The sequence below is a fragment of the Lissotriton vulgaris genome, chromosome 3_1, assembly GCF_964263255.1.
Source record: "Lissotriton vulgaris chromosome 3_1, aLisVul1.2, whole genome shotgun sequence".
NCBI lineage: Eukaryota > Metazoa > Chordata > Amphibia > Caudata > Salamandridae > Lissotriton > Lissotriton vulgaris.
In genome coordinates, this window is record NC_141689.1 from 1,040,581,594 (window position 1) to 1,040,600,996 (window position 19,403).

At 44.7% G+C, this 19,403-nt stretch overlaps 1 protein-coding gene across 1 annotated transcript in view; it reads right to left on the reverse strand.

Moving 5' to 3' along the window:
* FOCAD (focadhesin) overlaps positions 1-19,403 on the reverse strand; it is a 1,219,893-nt gene that overhangs the window by 31,388 nt on the left and 1,169,102 nt on the right. The window contains exon 44 of the mRNA XM_086961452.1: positions 11,208-11,459. Coding sequence (XP_086817578.1) covers positions 11,208-11,459 — 252 coding nt within the window. The remainder of the gene's footprint in view (positions 1-11,207; positions 11,460-19,403) is intronic.

Here is a 19,403-nt window from a genome sequence, read left to right on the forward strand (position 1 = left end):
TACTAAAAATGTACATGTGATGTGGTTACAATTCTTGTATAATCACTTTCGATAACACTTATGCAAAAGGTGGTAAATGCACGTTTAAAACAGTAAATGTGCTTGTAAGTTGATTCATCACTGTAAATATTCACCACTGTAAGATGGCGCTGGTTATAGTCAGCTAGCCAGTAGTCCTTCCTCTACCTTAAGGTATGTTTAAAAACATGACGATGTCTGAGGGTTATTGACATCGAGAAAGGCTGAATGCCGAAACGCGAGGGCGTCTGTCTTGTCTGAATAAAGCAACCTGTTAAAATTTACCCGTGAGTGCGGAGAATTCTTTGTTGGAGAACGAAGGAATTTGAGCAGAAATATATATATTTGTTTTGCCAATTTTCTTATTTGTACTGATGGTGTGTTTTATCATTAAAACCGTACATTACATCAGAGAAAGACAAAGTTCCAAATACAGATATATCAACACCGGAAAGATGCTAGGTAAAAGTTTGCATTTTTTAATGTTTCATCATGAAAATACAAATTACCTTGGGACCATTTGAGATGTGAAAAAAGGTAATTCCACAGAATGGGGACGTGGAAAGGCAGTGAAGAATCTGTGGTTAACTAGACTAACCACCACCGGAAAGAGTGATTTAGAAGTCAAGTAACTCTGTTGGATACTTTTAAGTGCAGATTCCTCACCTTTATAATAGCTACCAATTCAATTCAAAAATTCTTTATTTCGGCCATTCTGGCCATAAAAGAGTGCAGAGAAAAATGTGATAAGAGCATTATATATAAAATCCATTTACATTAACATGATAAAATCCATGGAAACATTTACATCTTTGCATGTGAAATTTGATTCAAAGTAAATGATCCTTAGAGTTCGACATCAATTAATTGGCGACGCTTGGACCACATGGCTAACAAATAATTGAAAAGTGCAAATACAATACAACTGGATGTGTCAGTCTTAAAAATTCTAAAAGCAGGTAAACAATGTTTAAAACCTAAATTTTTGCAGAGTGAAACCAGCCAAAACTTCCTAGGTTTGATGTAAGCTGGGCAGAAGAAGAGAACATGAAGTTCATCCTCTGTGTCATAGCTGCATCCTGGGCATGATTTATCGGTAGAGGCTGTCCATTTACTAGTAAATGCTTTTAGAGTTAAGGTGCCATATCTCCATTGTAAAAAATGTTTCCTTGCTAAAATCGGAAAAACAACATCCATAAAATTCTCGAATGAGTAAGAATTTTTGAAAGCTAAAAAATATTTAGTCAGAGTACCAACATTAGAGGCACAGATAACAGAATTGAGGTTTTTTTCCATAACAATCCGAGTTAGTGACTTGCGCGAAACTTAACGGCAGCCACTTTCCGGATTGTCCCACAGGGCGAGTAGGCCTAGTGTTGAAAATTCATGTTTTATAAATGCCAACCAGGGAATTTATGCGGGGCTATTATAACTTAATATCTGCTTAAGCTCTTACCTGTAGTGTAACAAATCTGTTGTTGTCCATAGCCTGCACCAGAACCTAAGGGGCTTTACTGCTAGCTCATCTTCTATTGGGCCAAGTCCTAAATCTAACCTTAGTGGGAGGAGCAGGGTACTCTGAGGGAGTGTCAGCAACTGCCTTAAAAATTTAGTTTCTGTTTTGGCAATAGCAGACCCACATAAATGCCCCCACAACTCCCCACCATAGAGAGCAGCAGCCCTTGCTTGGGTCTTGTAAATCTCCAAGGCTGGGCTCACTGGCTTATATGTACCAAGGAGGAGGAGGCATCTGTGTCATTTTTAAAAATATATTCCAATGCAAATGGACAGACACGAAACTAGGTAACTGCGAAGCAGGACTTTTTAAACTCACACTAACTCCTCAAATAACACTCACAGGACTTCTAATATATAGCCCCCCAGGGGCAGCAGGGTATTGGGTGGCTGCCCTACCTGATCTTTCAGCACCTCTCTTACTGGAGGCCTCCATGTTTACCATCTTAGGCGATCTAAACCTACATTTAGAAGACCTTAAATGCCCGATGATTGCTAACTTTCTCTCAGATTTGAAGGCATTAAATATCCACCTGTGGAACTCTGGCCCCTCCCATCAAGCCGGCCATCTACTAGACCCGATATTTGCTGATTTTGATCGCATTAAATGGGAGTCGACACTACCCATTGTATGGTCGGACCATTTTCTTAGCAAATTTATCATCTGGGCTCCTGTTCACAAAAATCTTAAAAAATCAGAAATGTGGCTCAGAAAATGGAAAAAACAACATATAAAAGATCTGGATGAACAACTAACCAGATCCAACCCAGGTTTTGATATAGATAAAATTACAACTGAGGATCATTATAGAATCAATAGCTGGCTATCAGACGCTTCTCTGACGGTCATTCTGCCCCTCTACATCTTCTACAGATGATCAACAAGAGTCCCCTATGAAACAGGAAATCAGATCATGGCAACCAATAGACACTCTTGCCTTCAGGACTGCTTTGAGTAGCATAAAATCAGGTTCACCCCTAGATCCTATACCTGCGCACGTCCTCAAACTATTGGACATTCCTATTTTAGAGGTACTTAGAGCATTGCTAAAAGTCTCCCTAAAGGAAGCTGTACTACCTAATGACTGGAAACACGCCATGGTAGTCCCCCTGCTATAAAAGGCCAACAGTGACCCCGAAGTGCTTTCCAACTTTCGCCCGGTATCTTTATTACCGATCCTGTCTAAAATCCTAGAAAAACATGTTAATAAGCAGCTATCAGACTTTGTCAATGACAATAATCTTCTGCACTATTCACAATCAGGTTTCAGAAAAGGTCATTCCACGGAGTCCACCCTACTTGGGGTCACTGAGGTTATACGCCAAGAACTTCATACGGGAGGCACGGCGGCACTCATCCTTCTAGATTTGAGTGCCGCATTTGACACCATATGTCATACTACCCTTATCAAGTGCTTGGAAGATATTGGAATCAGAGGGAAAGCATTGAAATGGTTGGAGCAATTTCTCCTCCATCGAACATACCAGGTCTTCTCTAAAAACAATCGGTCTGAAGTATATTCGTCCCCCTATGGAGTGCCCCAGGGCTCTATACTGGGCCCCCTCCTTTTTAATGTGTATGTCACTCCCCTAGCCAAAATTGCTGAAGAGATGGGCCTCACCATTTATTCATATTCGGACGACACACAACTTGTGTTCTTGCTTACATCTACAGAAAAATCGGCAGGGGCGGCTGGTCCATAGGGGCGTCGGGGCAGCGCCCCACTAGGCAGATTCAACAAGCAAAACTGCCCACGGACAGCAGGAAATGTAAACAGACGGCAGACGAAATTCGTCTGTTTACATTTCCTGCCTGTGCTGGCAGCTGCTTCACAGATTCAACTGCGCATGAGCACAGTCAGTCGTCATTCCACCACAAACGTGCACCAGGCGAGAGCAGCAGTAGTCCAGCAGACTCCGACTGCGCGCAACTGCAAGGGGCGCTATTAATTTCAGCCCCCCCCGCTCCATTGACATTACATTAGGCATGCTGTGCATGCCTAATGTAGTACAGGAGCCTGAAGATAGCATCCTGCACGGGCGGTGACGTATGGCCGCCCCATGCCCTGTCAACAGGCAGGATACAGTTGAGTAGCTGCCCTTGAGTCACATCCAGTCTCATGATTTGCCACTTGCCATGAGAGGACTCGGAGACGGGATGCGCGGCGGGAACGGCAGAGGAGATTCCTCACCCTGGTAAGTTTATTTGTTTGTAAAAATGTAATTAAATACACCCCCCCCCTCGCGCGTACCACCCGGATTCATGCCGGCCGTGACTCTCTACACATTTGTGGTGACTGAAAGGAACACGCCAGAAACATTTTGAAGTTATCTACTCTGCCACCAGATCCATTATTTTAATCCTGCCATAATGTTTTCAAAAATAACTACTGCAGAAGTAATGTGTGCTGTGTTTGTATTGGAATCGCCGGAGGGTCTTCCTTATCGTGACAGAATCTCAGTGTGATGGATTCAGCGTCCTAGAGTGTGTTCAGTTGAACAAAAGTCTAGATGTTTTTACAATGTTTACAGGAATGTTATTTACGTGCCTGAAAACTAAATCAAGTCCCCCTAAGTCAGTTGTTTTGGGGGACTTGTTGGATGGATGGGTGGATGGATGGATGGATGGATGCCTGAATGATGTATGGATGGATGCTTGCATGATGGGTGAATGCATGATGGATGGATGCATGAATGAATGATGTATGGCTGCAGGATGGGTGGGTGGATGCATGAATGATGTATGGATGGATGCATGCATGATGGGTGGATGCATGATGGATGGATGGATGGGTGGATGGATGGGTGGGTGCATGAATGAATGATGTATGGATGCAGGATGGTTGGGTGGATGGATGGGTGGATGCATGAATGATGTATGGATGCATGCATACATGATGGGCGGATGCATGATGGATGGATGGGTGGATGCATGAATGAATGATGTATGCAGGGTGGGTGGATGGATGGGTGGATGCATGGATGCATGCATGATGTGTGGATGCATGATGGGTGGATGGGTGGGTGCATGAATGATGTATGGATGCAGGATGGGTGGGTGGATGTATGAATGATGTATGGATGCATACATGCATGATGGGTGGATGCATGATGGATGGATGGGTGGATGCATGAATGATGTATGGATGGTGGGTGGGTGGATAGATGGGTGGATGCATGAATGATGTATGGATGGATGCAAGGTGGTTCGGGCTCGCTCGCTGCGCTCAATCGCTGCGGTGCAATATGCAAATTAGTTTACGCCCCACCACTTTCAAATGTCACCAGCCGCCCCTGAAAATCGGACGTCTCTCCTCTTCGATCTGGACTACTCAGAATGGCCAACTGGCTCCATTCTAAAAAATTAAAGCTGAATGGGGATAAAACAGAGCTACTAATCTTTGGCAACCAAAAGAATCTCTGGGGCCCAACTCACTGGCCCGCTGAAATGGGCACTACCCCGACCGCGGTCCAATCCGCACGCAACCTAGGGATAATAATTGACGATCAGCTGTCCATGCGGACACACAGCCAAAACTGCCTCCACATGCTTTCTCATCCTTAAATGGTTGAGAAAAATATTGTGGCAATTGCCAGATGGGGCTCAGAGGACTGTCCTACAGGCCTTAATTACGTCACGAATAGACTATGGTAACGTCCTATTTTTAGTAGTTACGAATAGTACTCTGAACCGACTTCAAGTAGTCCAGAACTCTGCGGCCAGAATGCTCCTTAATCTCCCAGGACGCACGAGTATGACAGAACATCTTAAAAAACTACACTGGCTGAGAGTGACCAGCAGAGCAAAGTTTAAAGCACTGTGCTATATGCATAGGATTAGCTCAGGAGCAGCACCGGAGTATCTATGCAAAATGGTACAGAAATACCTACCCACGCGTAACTTACGCTCAATGAATCAAGCAAAATTCATTGTTCCCAGGGTAAAAAGGGCTCGACTAGGAGGTCGCTCTTTTTCCTTTATAGCACCGACACTGTGGAACTCACTCCCCCTTCAACTACGGCTAGAACCCTGTTATCTACGCTTTCGCAAGGGAGTGAAATCATGGCTGTTTGATCAATAATTGTCCCCTTTTTTCCTTACCAGTAACACAGATCCAGGGCGTCGGGAAACCCTCAGGGTAGCTGTCGCGCCATACAAATGCAATAAATAAATATGTGGATGTGTTTGAGACCTTGAGAATACCACCCGCCAGCTGTGACAATTTCAGTTCGGATTTGACCTGTTGGGGTCCCCAAGAAAGTTTTTCATGTAGAGTGACCCCAAGATATTGAAAGGTCGCAACCCTTTCCAACCTCACACTACCCAGGGTCGGACTCGGACGGGTGGATGCTGGGGGGTTAAATATCCTAAATTTTGTTTTATTGGCATTTATCTCAAGGCCATGACTTTGACAAAAGTCCACAAAGCCATTCAGTACGCGTTGAATTCCCATGGGGGACTTGGAAAGGAGGAGCGTGTCATCAGCGAACATGATAATGTATCGTGTTGGTTATTTAAAACTGCGGGTGCCGTGAGACCATCTGTTACATGGTCATCTAAGTATAAGGCTTTAAAATGTGCTTCCCAAACCAATGGTTCAATATTATATAATAGCTACCACAGCAGTAACTCTTAAAGATGGAGGGTCAGAGGAGTGAACTCAGACCAAAAAGTCACGCAAAACGGAGTAGGTAGTGTCCTTCCCATTGGACATGACTGTCAAGGCAGTAGTGCTTTGTGAACGTACGCACAGCTTCCTTTTGCAGCGCAAGAAGAACCTGAGCTAGGGTCAAAATTTTGAATTTCTCCTGTTGGAGGTAAAAATTCAAAATCCCGAGGTCTAGGATCGGCCTCAAGTGACTGTCCGTGGGAATCAGGAAGTACCAGGAATAGCATCTGTGACCCCTTTCCTGCTACAGAACCACCTTGATCACACCTTTTTGCAGTAATAATAGAACCTGCTGCTTGAGAAGCAGAAGGTACTCTTCTTTGCACAAACCCTGACGGGGAGGGAAAGGAGGGGGAGACTCCCGAAACACCCAGAGATCAGTAGTAACAGACCTCAAATGTTGTAGAAAATGGGACACCTGTGCTCCCACGGGACAAGCATTCACTACGATGGTGGAGCTAGAGCTGCTTCCCTGCCACACCAGTTGGAGGGGCAGAAGAGGAGGAGGAGACTTGCTGTTGTGCTGCACCCCGCTGACTACCTCTGCCCTTTCCCTTGTAAGATTGTACAGGAGAGTTGCCTGCTGTTGCTGCTGCAGCAGCTGCTGTTTGGCACGAAAGGACAAGTTGCTCCCAAAACTACAAAACTTGCAATATTTTCCAAAGCCCCTGAGCTGAGACTGAAGTCCTAAAGACCTTGCCATGGCTTTACTGTCTTTAAAGCGCTGCAGCACCAAATCCGCTTTGGGCCCAAACAGGCAAGATCCATCGAATGGCAGATCTAACAAGGTGGTTTGGAGAAAACCCCAAACCCCGTAACCAAGCGTGCCTTCTGGTAGCCACAGACGATCCCATTGCCCTGGCAAACGAATCAGCAGTGTCCAGACCAGACTGTATGACCTGGTAGGCTGCAGCTTGAGCATCCATTAGTACCTCTGAATATTGCCCTTGAACTTCCTCGCGCAGTTTTGGGAGTACCTCCCTGGCAGAGTCCATAAGGGCATGGATAAGCGACCCAAAAGACATGTGGCATTTGTTGACTTGAGGGCCACACTGCCTGAAGAGAATACCTTTTTCGCAGATTGCTCCATGCATTTCAACTCCTTATCTGCAGGTGTAGATGAGAAGGACCCTGCAGAATGCTTCGAGGAGTACGAAGCCTGGACGACCAAACTTTCTGGTGAAGGATAAGTGGACAGGAAAGCAGGATCCCCCGGAGCCACTTTATATCTCCTTGCCACAGACCTGGACACCGCTGGAAAAGACATCGGCTTCTGCCAGACATCAGGAATGGGCTCAGTCAAAGCCTTGTTAAAAGGGGGTAAAGGCTCCGAGATAGGGGAAGGAGAATTGGGCATCTCTGTCAAGATGTTAGATTTTAATTCCACTGCGGGAAGAGGCAATTCCAGCAGATCCGCTATGTCCCTGATCATGGTGTGATAAGAGGTCACCTCCTGTGTTGGAAGACCTTTTGGAGATGAGAGCTTCTATTCAGGAGAAGTATCCACTAGCCTCCTGCAAACCTTCAAAATCCTGATCAGAATCTACAATCTTCCCTTCCTCTGCCTCTTCATGCTCTTCCTCGTATTCTTACTCTTCTAATAATCTCTGTGCCTCTCTCCGAGACCTCATCCTCGGAACTGGCATCAGTGACTTCGGGATAGGCGTCAAAAGTAGGTCTACCAGAACAATAGTTGATGCTGGTCACGGTGCAGTTGGCGCTGGTTCAGAACCAGACTTTGCCGGGGAAGATCCATCCAGTAGCACTCACCCCTCCAGAGATTGTACTAGACTTTAAAACCTTGGCGTCGGAAGAGGCAACTCCCTAGAGCCATCGGCATCAAAGGTACCTGAGGGAAATGAGGTGGCAAACCCCCAGGGGAATTGCATGCTGCTCCATGAGGTGAACAGGTCCACCAATGGGGTCTGCCGCTCTGGCGAACAAGCAGAACATTACATTTTAAAAATGCGAAGGATCCGGAGCCGGTAAGACAGGATATACTGGATCCGGCACTGCAGGCTCTGAAGCAGCTCGAGGAAGAAGCACATTCGGTTTCAGATGCTGCACCAGAGACCCTGGAGCCAGAGGTAGAGTGGTCAGCTTCGGCAACTGTAGAGGCGTTGCTACTCTTAGGGCCGGTGCAGTCAGCGCTTTCGGAGATGGAGACGGGCCGGAGTCACCTCAGAAGAAGGAGCTAGAGAGAGTTCATCTTTCCGATGACGCCTGAGAACTGGGGACATGGACTATGGAGTTGCATCTTCAATGAAGAACGCTAAGACCCCTGGCATTGTTTTTTCTTGTGCTTCTTAGATGAACTCGAAGTATGTGGAGTCGGCGACTTGGAACAAAACTTCCATTTTCTTCAACCCCTTTTTTGCCTCTTGGCCTTGGCCATGAACAATTTGGCCTCCTTCTCCTTCAGCGCTTTGGGGATCATGCGCCTGCATGACGAACACTCCTTGACATTGTGTATTAATCTTCCTCAGAACTTGAAGCTGGAGATGTATTGGTGGAAACGTGTACAACAGCTCTTCGTTCCATTCTAGTTGGATTGTATCTCCAATCAAATGCTTTGGAGGAAACTCCCATGCACAAAATTGATGGCACTGCATGTTCGAGAGTGGTGAATAGATCTAGGTAGAGTGAACCGCACTGGTCGATCACCATTCTAATTTCCAAGCTATATACTTCAAAATCTTAGTGCAGTCAGAGAGGGGGCCCGATGTTGGGCCTACTGAGATCCATTGCAGGACCGAAATATGCTACCTAGCATTTGTAATAAGGAGGATGCATTAGGGCCAACAGACCAAGAAGTCACAGAGCCATCCTCACCAAACCCAAGTCTGCCCTAAAACATCCAAATCATACCTGGAATGTCCCTGGCTTGCTTTAGCCATAGAATTTGGGCCATGATGCAAAATGACTGATTGTGCCTTTGTAATCTTGTAGCATGACGGGAGCATCAGACACGGATTCGGGGTCAGACATATCATCAGAAATGGGTTCTACTGGCACGGAAGACACTGATGTGGACTTTTTGACCTTGGTTTGATTTGAAGTCAACACCAGTGTTGGTGGAGTAACCAGGTCCCGAGGGGTTAATTGGTGTTGGGGGAGGGCACCGCTGGCATAAGTATGACTGGGGCCCGCAGCAGCTCAGCAGGTCCCGAAGGCGCACCAGTTGGAACTGGAATCACACTAAAAACGTGCATGGCCTATATGAAGGCCGTAATCTGCTGCAAAGATAAAGAGGCCCAGTGAATTTTAGACTAACCAGTACCAACTGTGGGACTGGGCAGGATTCGGGTGACACCGGAGGAGTGCAATCATTAACCTGACTCACTTGTACCTTCTCGGTGGACTAGAGTAGCAGAATGGTTTTGATTCCTGCTTGAATTTCTTCTGTTTTTGTCGGGAATCCAACTTGTACTAACTTTACTTTGACCGAGAGGTGGACTTTTGCTGGAATGACCCCTTCACCAGAACTACAACGGCCCGATAACCTGGAGCAGGACTTGTGCTGTGACCACAACATCTTATTTTCTGCAATGTAGCGCATGGATACACATTCCCAGCTTTCCTTTGAGAGTATTTTTTTTTAAGAGTTTACGTAAAAAATGGGGCTCCAGCATCACAGCACATGTCGTGCGGTTCCGCAACAGAAATATGCTTCCGGCAGTCTCAAAGTGGTTGGGGTCCTCTCATTATCATAAAAGCCATGATCTCTAGTAGTCTTCAAAATTTGAGAGTTATTGGAAGGACAACAAATGTGGCAGTGGAGCACCAGATCCCTGTTGAAGTATGCAGAAAGGAACTGATGTAAGGCAGGGTGGTGCTTATATATGGCTCAGCTCAATCGTTTCTTTAGCAGTATGGAGTCACTTGCAGCCATATGGCACACAGGAGTGCAGCTAAGAAAAATACCCGCATCTAGTGTGGCAGTTGAGGATTGTCTAAAGATAGTTCATTTGCAGTTAGAAGTATCCTTAAGAAATTGCTGATGCAGTGAGGTGTGGTAATTACCCAGGGCTGGAGGTATTACCCCATCACTAAGGCCTAATACCGAGTGAGGTTCTAATTCTGATACATGCTGTAACTCCTGCACATATCGCACTTCCAAGATGGACGTTCAACCGCCCTCCAGCAATTTTCTGCAAGCACATTTTGGCAGGTCAAACTTGTCAAAATTTACCTGGGGGAAATGCCAGGAAAACAGCAATGGATGATGCATTTGGCGAAGTAAGGACTGAATTGAACACGATAAACCCCACTTTAAGTGAGATGCATTTATGACACCCAGCAAATACCAGATCCTACACGGTCGATTTTTACCAGATGTGGTAAACACCTCAACTCCATCTACCCCACCGCCTTAGAGTGCTCCAGGGTGGATGAGTCAAAAGTGAAATCAGGCTTCTGCGCACACTTTTCTGCAATTCTTGCCTCTTTCACAGAAATCTACCCAGTCAAAATTGGCAGGTTTTCCTGGCGAAACATATATGGAGAAAAACACTGATGTGCGGGTATTTTCGCATAACTCCTTATCCAGATTCGGTCGGAAACAAGCCCACTCCTCTTCCCCCCCTCGCCATCCCCGAAATGAGAATTACTAAGAGATCTCAAAATAAACCCTCCATAGATTGACCAAAGATTATAATCTCGGTGAGATTGACCGAGCCATTTTATTTACAGTAAAAAGAACAAAAAACACAGTGTTTCCCTTTCTAGTAAAACAGAGATGTGACTCTTGGTAAAGTGTAAAGGCCTCTCGGCTTGGCATGCTATTTATAGATCTCTGTGTTGAAGCTGCAGTGATTTCGGGAAGAAGATATTCTGGAAAGAAAATACATCTTCTAGAAAACAAAATCGGAAAACTAGAATCTTTGAAAGATTAAATGCAATGAATTTCTCTAAATAAGTAACTGAATAGATTTGAAAATAATGTGAGCAGGAGGAATGGGGGACACAAACATTGACATAATTCAGGTATTCCAGCGTCTGTACCTTTTGTATTTGTGCTTTCCAAGGCTCTTTCGCCAGCAGCATGAGTAGGCTTTTCGGAAGAACTGTTAAACTTCCCTGCACTGCGAGGAAGGCAAGGGGCGTGGCGCCGAGAGTGTGTGCACTGGCTCCTGACAGCACATCATCCTGTTTCCGTGGCAACCACTTAGCTCCGATTCCAAGCAGCAGGGGCGTGGCATGGTCAGCCCAGGATACGACCGCAGCTGCAAATATCCAGAGGAGGAAGTTCACGGCCTAGAGAGGGGAAAGACAAGAGGCTAGATTAGCGGCAGTAAAGTCTCAGGCAAGACCACGTTGTTCCTTCTAATGCGTACACATCCAATACCAGACAGTTGTTCAACAATTGCTCAGTACATTCACGATGGCCATTTACTTGACTAAGTTACAGAACTTCTGTGGGTCGGCATGGGGCACTACCAGGTTGCTGATTTAAAACGCAACCAGGGGCGGCCTTAGGCATGTGCAGGCTGTGCACCTGCACAGGGCCACCAAACCCCAGGGGCCTCCACGCCAATATATATCCTTAATATAATTATCCTCTGAGGATGGATACATATTTGCGTGGCGGCCGCTGGCAGGGATTTGGCGGCCTCCTGCTCTGTTCCACCCTGACCCTCCCCTCCTGAGCTCCAGGGGGCTCCGCCCCGCCCGGACCCCCTCTTCCGGGGCTCCCCACCTACGCTCCTGCCCAGGGCCGCCATGAGCCTAGAGCCGCCCCTGACGCAACAAAGGGTGTGGTCCAGCATTCACTGCAGCTTGGGACTGTGCGAAATTTTAATTTACGCAACCTGCATGAAGTGGCAAAGTAATTGGCTTCCTAGATTTGTACGCAATAGGCACGTTTGCAATAATTCATGCCACGAAGAAAAACTTGCAGAGAAAAGTCTGCATGCATTTTTTACCATGGCTACCTTTGATTAGAGGGCAACAATGTTCAAGCATAGAAAAAACATTGCACGTCAGTGGCAAACTTAAAACTTGTGTAATTTTGCGAGCTAAAAGCAAAACATTGGAAACATCAGTTGTGTAAAAAAAAAAAATCTTTGCACAACTCTAAATTTACGCAACACAGACAGAAATACCACTCTAATTGCAAGGCTAGGTTTACAGGATGAGTGGTTCTCTTCGTAGGCTACCACCATCTGAAAATATAGCACAATCAAAGAATACCAGAACATTTGGCAGACAGGCTAAAAAGCAACAAGCAGACACCCAGCATACACATAAATCCCACCCTCTACAATCAAGCAACTATTACAGGGCACTGTATTGAATGAAATGCAATTTATAACATTTCCCCAAGAAAAAACAAAACATTGAATGCAAGAGCTCAGGGAATTTCATTTGTTACAGTAATCCAGGTAAATTATTTATTGAACAAACTGATACATTTACCTTCATAGTGAAGCTGCTTCTCCACGTCTGTAGGCAGTCATCTATTTTTAACATGGGGTTACAGTGTCTCCTGTTTATGAGACTGCAATCTGCTAAATAAGCGGTCCAGCAAGCGCTTTACATGCTGGAAGCAGACATGGATGTCCTATGTCTCCATTAAAACACAGTACTAATTATGGTGTTGCCTTCAATCAATGGACTTACATGTAAGTTAGCACTTAAGTATATACATGATCATTCCCAATGCTAGCCTATGAAAGGAGTAGGCCTCACAACAGTGAGAAACAAAACATGCTGTTTGTCACTACCAGGACATGCCACACATAAAGGCACATGTCCTACCTTTTTCTTACACAGCACCCTGCCCAAAGGCCTACATAAGGCCTACCTTAGGGGTGACCTATATGTAGCAAATGGGGAGTTTAAGGCTTGGCAAGGAGTTTTAAATGTCAAGTTAAAGTCACAGTAAACTATGCACGCAGGCTCGGCAGTGGCAGGCCTGAGACAGGTTTGAAAGGCTACTTCTGTGGGTGGCACAAGCAGTGCTGCAGACCCACTAGTAGCATTTCATTTACAAGCCTTGGGTGAGTGATTTGGCACTATATAAATACCAGTTAACATTAACATATGGTATACCACAGTACAAGGGACCTACATGTAAATAAAATATGCCAAACAGGTGTAAACCAATCATACCATGTTTAGAAGAGAGAGTATATGCACTTTAACACTGATTGGTACTGGTAAAGTGTCCAGAGGCTAAAGCCAACAAAAAGGTGGTCAGAAAAATAGGCAGAGGAAGGCAAAAAGTTTGGGGGATAACCCTGCAGAAAGGGCCAGGTCCAACAACTATAACTATAAAACTCTCTGTGTAATTAACAACTATGACACTGCTATCGATAAAATGAATCAGTACTGTTTGCTCTTACGTTTCTAAGAAAAAATTCATGAAGTTTTAAAAGAAAAAGTAGCCTGAATGGAAGGCGATGGGGACTTAGTACTCCCAAAGGACCAATACATTGCAGTGATTTTGGTCAGTGGCCAAGGTCTAAGGATACGAAGAATAGCACAGATGGTACTGTATACCTCTGTTTAAATATCCATTTGTGTGTTGAAATTATTATCTCTTGAAATCAGCAGTCATGGGAGTCGTTTATGTGATAAATCCTTTAGTTCTTTGCACACTTAGATATGATTAGACGCAGGTCTTTGGTCAGCTTAAATTATTTGCAAAGCCAACACATATCACCCTTTGAAGGAGATTCTAGTTAGAGCCTCCTCAATTTCTAAGGATATTAAAACAATTACATAATCTGCTGTATTGCAATCTGTGCTACATATGACACAAACCTGGCTGTGTCATCAAAGGAGGCACTGCAAACTCGGTGTTGTCTTAACAAAAGTGGTTCTATGTCTACTTTGCAATTTTGCATCATGCATATTTCTGTATGTAAAAGGAAGTAATTGTTATACAAAACTTACTTAAATGCAGATTGCACATATTATTAAGCAGAAGTGTGTGCTCGCCTTAAAAACAGCTGTCAAGATTAAGTATAAAGTAGCATATGAATCTAGCAATGAGAGAGCATACTAATAAAATATGTTTGGCAATCATTTGCAAGGTCCCTGAATACGCTTCTAAGTTTACATTTGAAATTATTTGGAAAGAACAGGTAGAGTAGCATTGTTAGAGAGCAGCCAAGAAGTCTTAAGAAAGCTGTTGGAAATGCTGTTATCTTCTGGCAGGCAATCATGTGGTTCATGTTTAAATGAAGTCTGTGTTTGGGTTACTGCTGTTGGTGAGCACTTTAAACTGGGTGTGCAAAATCCTTTGTGGTCAGGGCAGGGTATAGATGATGTGATGCCACCTTCCAGCTGAAGTGAAGGTTACTTATCTGTGTGCCAACATGACTTTGATGCTCACTCTTCAACTTAAATCTACAACAAACAAAGACTCGCTGGAGCTGTACACAAGCTTCTGCATCCTCATTGGAAGCAGAGTTCCGATTCACAGAGCAGTTACCAAGCTTCAACTCAATTGGCAGCATTTTGCCCATAGGTTAAATGAGGAGTTTATGGTTTGGAAAATTAGGAATTTGAACAGGTTACTGTGGATTTAGACTCACATGATGGCATGAACTGCATAACTAAATCAATCTTCAGTGAGAAATCCGAGCTAACAAGTCTCCGGTAAGAAAGCCTAGTATACATAGGGTAGATATTAATCTTGGGATTTCTACTATGACAACCAGTGTTGCTTCTTTTTTTGCCTCACTGACATCAGGTATCATCAATATGTGGAGAACCTAGGTTTCCAGTTGAGAAGCAAGCCATGGACATCCTACCTTGGAAGGCCAAGACATCCTTAGATTTCCATTCCCTGATTACTTTAGGGTGTCTCACATTACCAGAATTTGCAGAAAGAGGACTTGTGGTTAGCCACCACGTATCACATGCAGTGCTTCTGGGGGTGTTACACAGACATGTTCGCTCTCATTTGATGTAAGGCTCAAAATCTGACTTAGGAGGGGACATAGCACAGAGAAAAGAATCTCAGACATTGACAAACTGCTACAGACACTTGCCTGAGGACTCAGTTCTATATTACATCCTCAGTTGAATGTGGAAAAAAACAACCAATGTCCTAAATATGTGGAGTCCCTTTACAAAGCCAATACATCACTTCTTGAACTGTGGCTTCTGAATTCGACAGACAAACCGGCTTTAGTACTGCGGCTGAGATATAATATATACACACACACACACACACACACATATATATATATAATATATATATATATATATATATATATAACAGCCGTAAACATTTAATAACATTCTCTCCAATGACTTCAAACGATCATTGGAGAGGGCACTTGAAGACAGGGTCACTGCTGGACGCTCTTGCAGGAGTGACTAAACAGCCATTAGGTATAGAGAAGTATTTTATACAAGTTTGAAAAAACACTGGGTTTCCCACTAGAAAGGGTGAGTAGTACGAATTTGCTTTGAATGGCAACACTGAACAAGTACTAATTAATAAATAAGTTCTTTTTAAAAAATAAAAATCAGCAAAATGAAATAAACGAGTCAATAATTGTTTTAATTAAGACACCAACCAATAAAATAAGCCAATGAGAGAGGCTTGGTCAAAGTCTGCAGCTTCACTGAAGTGACCCCACTGATATGGGGCCTTTTCTTAAACGGATGATAAAATATGTGCCCTTTAGCATACATCACTGAAGCATTATAATAAATGTTGCTGTTTGCTTGCGTTCTTTGTCCTCTTTTCTACTGTTGATTTTTAGGTCGAGCCTAGCGGCAGTGCACATGTACTGCTCGCTATGTGAGACTATAGTATTAGAGTATGGGAAAGAAGCCAGCGCCCACTCTCCGCCCACATTTTTCATTGGCGTGTCTCATTGTCTTTTGCAAATGCTGCCTTCGGATTCGTTAATAGGCTTGCTAGTCCCTCCTCAATATGGCCTTGTCTTCATCTGTAATCTGTGGTAGTGGTGGGGGCACCTTGAGCTCAATGGATGCCAATATGATCGAGACGCACTACAGGGTGCTTCGCTAAAACACTACGAGATTGAGGCTTTTGATCGCCTGTAAACAGTAAAACTAGTAAATTAGCTGCCTCTTAACACTGCGTAATCCTTCCCTTTGATCGTCACACGCTACCATAAGCATTGACATTAAGCACTCAAGGGGTTATTTAAACTCCTTTACATTCCTCTGTAACATTGCTTGATCCGTGCTTTTGCCCGCCCCAATGCTAACAATAGGAGTAATTGTAGAAGCATGATGCTCATGATTACCTTGACCACCCTTGACTACTAACAGCAATAATACCATAATGTCAACTTTGACCATATATTGAAATAAAGCGTGGTTGGCGATCACACGCATTACCATGACAATAATTAATGACAAAAAATAAATATCTATTTTACCCTCCAACGCAGGGGACTCCCCGCCGCTCAGGCCTTCCCAGGGACAGTCGGTGGGGCCCGACCTTCATGGGTTTAGGTAAGATCTCGCAGACATGTATAAACTGGCAAAACCGCCACTATGGCTAGATTGAATACACGCGGGACTTTGTTCACTATGTACTTGCAGAATTGTTACAATTGATACACCTTATACTACCACTATGTTGTAAATAGCACGAATGGGTGCCACAACCTTGAGTATAATAATAATAACTATTATTTATTAATTATTGGTGGAGATCTAACCACGACATCCGTAGCACTTGCTCTGCGTGATACACCATTTCCCGAGTTTCCCTTTTCACACACAGCCTCCACCTTTCCCTGTACCCCACTGGGTTTGGACTTAGTATAGCTTAACCATAGTAGTATGTTGGGAAATTGCTGCCGCACACAGGATCCTGATTATTTTCAGGTCTGATTTTGTTTGTTTCTTCCCAACTTCTAGGGCTAGGACCATTGCAGTAGCACTTGCCGCCTCGACATACAGGTTGTATATGGAAGTTTCTTCGATTTGGGGGAGACTTCGCATTAATTGATGAGCAACCATAGGTCCTGAAGAATCGCCTTAACTGGCGTGAAACATGTTGACCACACTATAGGCGAGGGTCGAACGAAGCCACATCACCCTTATTGTTGTGCTCTGCTACCCCTCCCTTTATCAATTTTAATTAAGCAGTGAGCCACCTGATTAAAAATGTTCTAATGGACTCTACTGACTTACTTTTAACTTTCACTCACGCTCACAATCCCACCTCTTAGGTCCCTCACACGCATGCACCCATTGGCCAGGAATAGAAGATCTCCACCAAAAGAGTAACACTACGTGTTGCCCGGCAAGCATTGCACCGCCAGCTTGCCGCTGGAGCAGGAGGCCAATGATGACACGATACAGTTATTTGGACGGATGGCTACTGTTGTCCAACCCTCTAATTGTGTGAGGCATCCTAATTCCGAAAAGGGTTTACTCAATTCCCTGTTGCACACTCCTGAGAGTGGCTGTTTTTCAAATTTTTTTCCCCGTCCTCCCTCCTCCTCCTCAGGGGAACCTTGTACAATTGTTGTATATTGCTCATTGGACACGTACATTGGACCCCGGTAAATATCGTCCTCCACTGTCCCCCCTTTTGCATATTATTCATCTGTAATCTCCCATGGCTACTGGCCCCTTTACGTCGGTTGGTAAACAGGACCTGTTATTTAGTCTGTAAGAGCTATTTACTTTATTAAGTTTCTCTTACTGCAGGCTCGACATGCGCTGCTTCAGCTTAAACCGCTTGTGCGTTTTTTAAGCAGCACGGCCACCCCGTAACACGGACGCCCGCTTTCAATCACTTTAACCCGGCATTATCTCGTGTCTGTTTCACCACCCCATCCCCCGTAAAATGGATATAGAAATAAATAGCAAATTTAGTCATGTGATTTCCAGGTAGCACATCTGTGTTACATGTCATCCGCCACCTGACAGAGTTCTTTTCAAGTCTGTTTTATTAGCAACAACACCGCCACCACCACCAATACCAATACCACCACCAATACCACCAATACCAATACCACCACCACCAATAACAAAACCACCATCAATTCCAATACCACCATCAATACCATTACCACCACAATACCACCACCACCACCACACCACCATCAATACCATCAACAATATCACCAATACCACCACCCATACCACCATAATACCCCCACCACAAATACCACCACCACCAATAACACCACCAATACCACCTGCACCACCAGTACCACCACCGCCAATACCACTACCACCAATACCACCGCCAATACCAAAACCATCACCATCAATACCAACATCACCAATACCACTACCACCAATAACAATACCACCATCAATACCAATACCGCCACAATACCACCACCAATACCACCTGCACCACCACCACCAACACCGCCACCACCATCAATACAACCACCTCCACCACCACCAATACCACTACCACTAATACCGCCAATACCAAAACCACCACCACCACCAATACCACCATTACCACCAATATCACTACCACCAATAACAATACCACCAACAATACCACCACCACCACCACAATACCACTACCACCAATACCAATACCATCACCACCAGTACCATCACTAATACCAATACCACCACCTGCACCACCAATACCACCACCACCAATACCGCCACCACTACCACCAATGCCACCACCACCACCAATACTAATACCACCATCAATACCAATCCCACCACCACCAATAGCACCATCACAACTACCAATACCACCACCACCACCAATACATCACCACCAATACCATCATCAACACCACCGCCACCAATACTATCACCGATACCATAACCACCACCACCACCAATACCACCAATACTACCACCACAAATACCACCACCACCAATACCACCATCAATACCACCAATACCAATACTATCACCAATACCACCTCCACCAATACCACCACCTCCAATATGAATACCACTACCACCAATACCAATACCACCACTACCAATACCACCACCAATACCACAACCACCAATACCACCATCAATACCACCACCTCCAATATGAACACCACCACCAATACCACCACCACCTGCATCACCAATCCCATCATCAATACGACCACCAAAACCCCACCATCACCAATACCCCCACCATCAATCCCACCACCACCACCAATCCCACCACCACCAATCCCATCACAACCACCAATACCGCCAGCACCAATACCACAACCAACACCAATACCTCCACCACCACCAATAACCATACCATCACCAATACCA